The 8,695-nt window shown below is 40.0% G+C and overlaps 1 protein-coding gene across 1 annotated transcript in view; it reads left to right on the top strand.

The window, feature by feature from the left end:
• TTC33 (tetratricopeptide repeat domain 33) overlaps window positions 1-6,167 on the top strand; it is a 30,161-nt gene extending 23,994 nt beyond the window's left edge. Inside the window, exon 5 of the mRNA XM_026666438.2 lies at window positions 3,726-6,167. Within this exon, the coding sequence (XP_026522223.1) occupies window positions 3,726-4,073 (348 nt within the window). The 3' untranslated portion in view covers window positions 4,074-6,167. The remainder of the gene's footprint in view (window positions 1-3,725) is intronic.
• Window positions 6,168-8,695: the final 2,528 nt, after the last annotated feature.

Here is an 8,695-nt window from a genome sequence, read left to right on the forward strand (position 1 = left end):
AAAACTAATGGTAGACTGTTCTGCCCTTGTGAAACAGGAGATATATGGAAACTCTAAGCCCTAAAACAGTTGAGCATATTTTTTCCCAAATCAACAACCACACAAACTCTTCACAAAAAAGATTAAGAAAAGATAAACCTTGTCTCCGCCCTAAAGTGGTAGCCCTATCCACTTTAATCTTCTACCACCTCATATATATTGTCAAGTGCAGTGATGTGCATTTTTCTCCAGCTCATTGAGGATGTATTCCAAAAAGTGTCAGTTGAGGCAAAACTGTGATTTGAGTTCCTTTCTGTTTGCATTTAAGTTCAGTGTAGTTAATGGATTTCTTTGTCCCGTCATATATATGTAATATTTTTAATGTGACTGTAGCAAAAAATAACTTTCTCAAAATCTCTGGGGATTAGATTTTTTGTGACGATTGTAGTCCTAGAGTTTTGGGTTGTGTGAAAATCAGAATTACCCTTCAGCGCTTCTTAATGGTCAGCATTCTCTCAAAACCCTGAAATGGGAAGAGTTATTTTTTCTGAAATATGAAATCTGGAAGCTTTCCTGATTCTTGTAGGATTTACAATTAAGTGACTTCAGTTACCATGGTTTAATTACATACTTCAGGATTTAATTATATGTTTCATGATTGCTTGAAGTCTATGTTTGACCTAGTGAATTATCTTTTTGTCCAAAGCAACTAATAATCTATATATACTATTAGAATAAAGGGGCTTTGTAATTCAGATTCATAAAAGGAAGTAGTATTAAGTTGTCACAATCATACAGTGATAAATCTATGCCTTGGGGACCTCATTAAAAAAAAATCAAAATAGTCCTTTTGTATTTTGTAACACTGAATTATTTTCACATTTATTCACAATCTAAGCAGTCTGTTGATGCTAACAGCTGTTGATGGGTGCTGGATCACAAAGAAATGAGCAGAAATATTTCAAATGCTTGCTAAGGTCTGCCTGTACCTTTATGCAGGCAACAAACAAGATAGAGAGTTTAATCCGTAATTCAATGTTTTGGGAAAGATATTGAAATAATCAAGACATCACTAAATGAAATAAATATTTGTCCATGATAATGAGGCTGTAAATGTCTTAGCTTATTTTTTTTTTCTTCTGGATCAGAAGGAGCAGAATTTTTTTATAAAGTACTTTTGACGTTTTTGAAGAACCTTGTAAAATGAACTGACTGCATGTTAGACATTTGACATTTGATGTATCAGAATGTTTCCAGGTTGCACAAAACTTTTAAAGAAATATCAAAGTCCGAAATAAGTCCAAATCTGATTATATACACTGCCATAGAAATAAATAAATAATCCTAGAAAAAATATAGCCCATTTTACGTTATAAGGACACTTTTTAAACTAGTAATTTATCTTCTGAAACTGAAAAAAAATGAGTGTGCGTGGTTGGATTTGCATGTTACTATAATCCATATTAGTAAATTGTGTGAATTCAAGGACTGAAGTTTGTATCTCATGGCTGATATCTTAGTATGTTGTGTCAGTACAGCAAATTTATTTTGGCCTGTAAACCATGGGTTAAACAAGCCATGGGTTAATGTGATATGTATGTATGTAGGGTGGGTGGGGTGACAGAAAATTAATCATAATAGTGGCTTTTTTGCTCAGTTTTTACTGAATGCAGCCGAGTATCATTTCTCATCCTCAGTCTTACCAGTAGTTCCTCATAACCGTAGTGTGACCTTAGCACCTCAAACTCACATGATACTTTAGAGGGGGAAATAATAGATTTTAGAATTGCTGCATATATGGCATTTCCATATAGGTAGTCCTTGACTTACAACAGTTTGCTTAGTGACCGTTCGAAGTTACAACAGCACTGAATAAAGTGACTTAAGACCATTTTTTACACTTAGGACCGTTGCAGCAGCCCCATGATTGTATGATCAAAACTCAGACACTTGGGAATTGATCCATACTTATGATGGTTGCAGTGTCCCAGAGTCATTTGATCACATTTCGCGACCACCTGGCAAGCAAAGTCAGTGGGGAAGCCAGGTTCACTTAACAGCCATGTTACTAACTTGATAAATACAGTAATTCACTTAACAACGGTGGCAAGAAAGATCATGGAATGGGGCAAAATTCACTCAGCAAATGTCTCATTTAGCAACATAAATTTGGGGTTCAATTGTGGCCGTAAATTAAAGACTACCTGCATAGAGATGACTTCCTAGTTATTGTTGAGTAGTAATAGCAATAGCACTTAGACTTATATATCACTTTACAGAGCTTTACAGCCCTCTCTAAGAGTCAGCCTCTTGTCCCCAACAATCTGGGTCCTCATTTTATCCACCTCGGAATGATGGAAGGCTGAGTCAACCTTGAGCCTGGTGAGATTTTGAACCGCCAAATTGCAGGCAGCCAGCAGTCAGCAGAAGTAGCCTGCAGTACTGCACTCTAACCACTGTGCCACTGTGGCTCTTATGACCGAGTACCTGTCATGGTTCCCCCCATGTGTCACAGGTCACGTTAGCCAACCAAGCAGGTGAGGAACCTCTCGGCATTCCCTCCTGCCATTGCTAGGGCACATTGAGGTGGCCTTGGTTCTCACGAGCCTTATTGCTGTTATGTCTGGCACTTTGGAGGAAAACATGCATTCCATAAGTCCCCCTCCCCCCATAAGCATGGCAACAAAGAAACAAAGCAGAGAAAAATATGACTTCAGCTAGAATCATTTCGAGAGTTGACAGTACCAGCTTCAGCACATAATTATTTTTATTGGAAGTAATTCAAACAGCAACAAAATGAAGAAAGACTAAACCTCCCGTCCCGGTGACTGACCAGATTGGAGCTTGCAAAATGAACAAATGTAATATTTTGAAAAAGAATATTTCTTTGTATAGTATATTTCTTTCTGAGCTCAAGATAGCATTCACTGCTGGCCTTGAATTGAATTTTAATACACCCAGTTCAAATCCAATACTTGAACAGCTAACCCAAGCAACCAATGAATATATTGTATGTGTTTCAAACTGGATCAAACTAGACTGCACATTTGAAAAAATCTGGTTTTGTATTACTGCGTTTCCCTGAAAATACGACCTACCCCGAAAGTAAGTTCTAGCTTGATTTTTACACATGTGCCCAATATAAGCCCTAACCCCAAAACAAGCCCTAATTAAGACCATCTCCTCCTCTCCCCCTTCCCCCCCCTCTACTTCAGGGTGCATGGGTAAAAATTAAGCTAGGGTGGGGATGGAGGGTGGAGCTGCCCTACTACTTATCTTCGGACAGTTGCAGCCAGGCCTCACATACCGCAACACCTGCCTTGCCGGCCCATTTCTTCTGCAGCCAGCAAGGCTTTCCTGAAGGCTCTATAGCCAATAACACCTCCAGATCGATCCGGAGCTCCGTTATCACCTGCAGAGGCCTTCAGGAAAGCTTTCCTGGCTGCAGAAGAATTTCCTGAAGGCCTCTGACAGCAAAAAGGAGGCTGGGGGTGATGCGCACAAGTGAGGTGAGTCAGTGGACGAGACTCCCTCCCCCTCAAAAATAAGACCTGATGCCTTTTTTGGTGGCAAAAATAAAAAAAGACAGGGTCTTATTTTTGGGGAAACACAGGTATAAGTAGAATCCATATAATCTCATTAGATGGTAACACAGCTCCATAATGTCTCTTAACTCTTTCGAGGCATGGAAGTATTAATGGGTTGGCAGATGCTAATAGCTGTGTTTTCCTGCTTGCTTTTTTCAGGCTATTCGAAGCTTCCAGGTTGCCTTGCACATCTATCCGCTCAACTCCGAATTGTGGAACGAAGATCTTTCCTGGGCAAGAAAATTACAACAACAGAAAAAAGCAACCAAAACTGAGACAGGAACACAGGGGGATGAGACAAAAACTTTGGAGGAACCAATCCCAGATTATGATTTTGAAAGCGATGAGATCTTGGCCGTGTGTGCCGCCATTGCAGAAAAAGAAAAAAGCACTTTGACCTCTAAAAGTGTAGTGATTGTATCCGCTTCGGGGACCATTGAGACTGTAACCGAACAAGAGGAGCGTGCAACAGTCCCTGATGGTGCTGTGTTTATCAAAGCCCGATAATCCACATAGTTCCTTCCTGTAACAGCCGTAAATTTGAGGAGTGGCTGTTGCTGTTGTTGTTTTACTTGCTTTCCCTTTTCTTGGAGCCCTATCTTGAGTCACTGAGCATTGGAGATCCCCATTCCATCAAATTAAACTTCCGGAGGCTCATGTGTCCTGTAGGACTAGAGGAGGCAGAATTTGGAAAACCGAACATCAGTTCATTGTTGTTGCCTGTCTCCCACATTGAATGCTACTTTGCAAACAACACCTTTGAAAATGTGGTGCCTTCCTAACACAACAGCCTCCATGTCCCACAATCCACACACAGCGTGGTTCTTGGGGATGATAGCTGAGGTTCATGGAAGGTGATGTGCAATCCTCCCAAAAGGCATCTCCATTGTGGAAACCTGGTGTTCTGTATAGAAAGAAAACAGAACAGTGTGTGTGTCTGGCAATAGTGGCTTTGAAATAGGAACTGGAAGTGTTGGGTCTGTGTTATGTTTATACTGCCAAAAATTTATAAAACCAGAATGGCTTTGTAAGCTTGCTTAGCAATTCACTAACATCTGTTCCTGCTGTGATAAAGCAAAGCAGGGGGTGCGGCAAAATCTTCACGGGCTTTTACAGTTGTGGTACGGAATGTGCGGAACGTGTTTCAGTCTATAGTCTTTTGAGTCAAGGTCATTCTGTTAACTTAATATAGTGGCTCTCAGATGTAGTTCTCAGATGCTGCTTTGCATGCAAGATACTCTCTTTTGGTTTTTTTTTCCAAATCCAGTTTTAAAATACTGTGTATTCATGCGCTCGAACAAAATACATGTAGTGGCCTTAATGCTTCCCACTGTCGACGGACTTTTAAAAAGGGATTGTTTTCGTGAAGTTTAAAGTTCAGGTATTCCTTGTTTGGTGATGATAATTGGGATCAGGAACTCCATCCCTAAGCTACACCATCCATGGAGTATGATATCATGTGACCACTCGGATTTACGATGGCAGTTTCGGCTGTCCAGTTGCTGCCGTTGTAGCATAATAATAATAAGGAGCCTCTGTGCCGCAGAGGTTAGAGTGCAGTACTGCAAGCTACTTCTACCTACAATTTGGCAGTTCAAATCCCACCAGGCTCCAAGTTGCCTCAGCCTTCCATCCTTCCGAAGTGGGTAAAATGAGGACCCAAATTGTTGGTGGCAATATGCTGACTCTGTAAACCGCTTAGAGAGGGCTGTAAAGCACTATGAAATGGTATATAAATCTAAGTGCTATTGCTATGTGTCATGTGATCACATTTGCAACTTCCTGCCAGCTTCTTCCTAGCCTTTGTTGGGGGGAACCACCAATTAAGTTCCTAAATGGTGATCATGTGACCTAGGGATGTTCTGATGTCATAATTGCAAACTGGTCACCAAGGGCCTGAATTGCAATTACTTGACCGGGGGGGGGTGCTGCAACAGCCACAACTACTAGGATCTCATGTAAGTCTCCCCCTCATCCAGCAACTGTCATAATCGCAGTCACTGAACAAGTAGATATTAAATGAAGTCTAATTCAGGGCTGGGATGCAAATATTTTTATTACCGGTTCTGTGGGCGTGGCTAGGTGGGTGTGGCTAGGTGGGCGTGGTCATCTGACTGGGTGGACGTGGCTTTTTTTTTTTTTGCAGCACTCCCATGCTCTGTTTTTTGTGGGTTGTTTTTTTTTGCCTCCTGGGCCTCAGGAAAGCCTCCTGGGAGGCTGTTTTTGCTCCAAGGAGGCTTCCCTGAGGCCCAGGAGGCCAAAAAAAATGGAGTGCAGGGGAGGGTTCGTTGCACACACACACACCTATGCACCCCTTTTTGCCTCCTGGGCCTCAGGGAAGCCTCCTGGTCGAAGCGGTAAGACAGCGAGGGGGGTCCCGGCACAGCTGATCATCGGAGGAAAAAAAACCAAAATACTGGTTAAGACAAAGAGTTATTTTTTTACTACCAATTTGGCCAAACGGTAGCATTTTTTACTACCTGTTTGCCTGAATCGGGCCGTACCAGTAGAATACCACCACTGGTCTAATCTGTATATTGTTGAGAAAATCTGTGGGCAATCGTGTTTGCAGGGCTTAAATCCCACTCTTCAAAACAATTTTTTTTTAAAAAAAAGCCTAGACTGATTTTAATCTCAGTTGAAAAAAGAAAGATGAACTTCAGTGGAAGCAATTTCTCACAGCAATTTAAAATAGTATAATTGAAACTGTGTGTCTTTAAACGTGTCTATTGCAGGATAGTGTTTCAGTTCAGACTTTAGAAACTCTTCTTAAAGGATTACTTTCAGTCCTAAAATAAAATAAAACATAACATGCTGTAAAAAGAAACAATCACAGAGCTTTTAGTATTTTGCCCTTGTGAAGGATCTTCAACCTAAAATCCTGTGGATGGGCAGTATGAAAATGCTGTAGTTAAGTTAATATGTCTAAGCCATCACTCAAGATGTGAGATGCAAAAGGATTTTAAAAACCCACAAAAACACTCTTTTTAGGGACAGTTTGTTCTGCTTTAGAGTCTTGTTTAATCCATGTTTGATGCCTTTCTGGAATATTCAGTGGGGAGAAATGTATGTGTATGATTATGCTTCTTAGGGTAAATCTGGCAAGTCCTGTCAAGTTCTTACAGATAAGTTGTATACATAGCATTTCCTAGGTTTAATCCAGAAGCTTTGTTGGTGGCCTCAATGAATTTCTTAAAGCAGAGGAAGTATTAGTCCAGCAGGAACAACTGGTACATTATAGAGTTGGTTATAATCATTTGAAGCACTGTTTGAATAATGTTTTTATATCTTACCCTCATCCATATGCCATATGAAAAACTTTGCATAAATGTAATTTTCATAAATTTCCACACAAATCAAAAGTTGGATATAAATCATTTAAATGTTTGTCATGGAAGAAATTTGTCTCCCATTTATTCAAGACTGTTTTAGCTGCCTGCATATATATGATTTCAGAATTTTCATTTACTTTAAATAACTGTATCCAACCGTACATAGTACAGGTAGCCCTTGACTTACAACGGTTCATTTAATGACCATTCAAAGTTACAATGGTACTGATGTATGACCATTTTTCACACTTATGACTGTTGCAGTATCCCCATAGTCACACGATCAAAATTCAGAGGCTTTGGCGAATGACTCACATTTATGACGGTTGCAGTGTTCTGGGGTTTAAACACCTTTTGCAACCTTCACAAGTCAATGGGGAAGTCAGATTCACTTAACAGTAACCATGTTACTCATTTAACAACTGTAGAGATTCACTTAACAGCTGTGGCAAGAAAGGTTGTAAAATGGGGCAAAATTCACTTAACAACTGTCTCACTTAGCAACAGAAATTTTGGAGTCAGTTGGGGTTCGTAAGTTGAAGACTATCTGTACTGCATCCTACAAAAAAACTAGAAAATGAAATGGCTGCCAAACGTTTACAGAGAAGACAGCAGTAGGGCTGACTTGATCCAAGAAAGGCAGTTTTTGAGCAGATGGGTAAGCAGATAGGTATACAGGTGGGGGAGTCTATGGCAGTTCACCACGACCAACTCGCTGCAGCCAACTCACCATGGCCAACTTGCCATGGCCAACTCACCACAGGAAAATTTGCTGCAGGACAAGAGTTACACTAGTATTAAATAAAGAGTGCAATGGAATCATTAAAGAAGAGATGCAAAAGGAGAGAGACAGAATGAAATCTTAATGGAAAACATTAAAATATATTGTTTAATTTATTCTAAATAAATAGAATTGTTAAATTGTCCTACAGTGAGTTGGTCCTATTGAGTTGTCCTGCAGCAAGTTGGCCACGGCAGGTTGGCCGCAGCAAGTTGGCCCATTCCAGCAGCAGTTCTAGAACCTTTCTATAACTCTTTAAAGGGGCTGTATATCCCGAGGATTGTGCTTCTGCTGACCCATATTTCTGGAAAAGGTTGCTTCTTTAAATAGCAGGCCAGGCTACCTTTGCATACTGACATGGTTTGAAGCACTTTGTGGAACTGGATCTAGGTTGAATTTAAACAAGCATGGAACAAGCTCTTCTGAGCATGTGAAGGCTTTTTCTGTACATCTTGAGTGCCATACTATCCAGTAATAAAGATTTAGTGGGAGGAAACATCATGTCAAGGCTTCCCAATATGTAGCTTTACTGAATAATTTAATGAAGAACTCAAAACATACTGGGGTTCTGTTTTGTTTTGTTTTGTTATGTCTTTTATCAATCTTACTCTTAATTTCCAATGCTGGGTTATGTTCAGCATGCCTGAACTGTTGGTGGCTATTCCTGTGTTTTTCCTGTGTGAACAAAATTTGTGTGTAAATATATGAAGTCTAGAATGGTTGTATTCAATGAGCTTGATTAATATAACTCAAGAAGAACCCCAATCCTCTTGGGTCATCAGCTAAGTACATAATTCTGGACATAAAGATTTATGGGGTGAAACATAGAAGACTTCAAGTAATTGATTGCTACCTCATCTTATATTTTATATTTCATTTTATATTTCTAAATTAATGTTTAGAAATTGTGTGTATTGGGTTTATGAATATGTGAGGGCCTTCCCATGAAGTTATGTTAAGGATGAATAAGCAGGCACAGACTCACACCAACTTCGTTACCCAGTGGATATGTCTGC

The sequence above is a fragment of the Notechis scutatus genome, chromosome 2 (assembly GCF_049901735.1).
Source record: "Notechis scutatus isolate UNSWTSFEM ecotype Mainland chromosome 2, rNotScu1.2, whole genome shotgun sequence".
Classification (NCBI taxonomy): Eukaryota; Metazoa; Chordata; class Lepidosauria; order Squamata; family Elapidae; genus Notechis; species Notechis scutatus.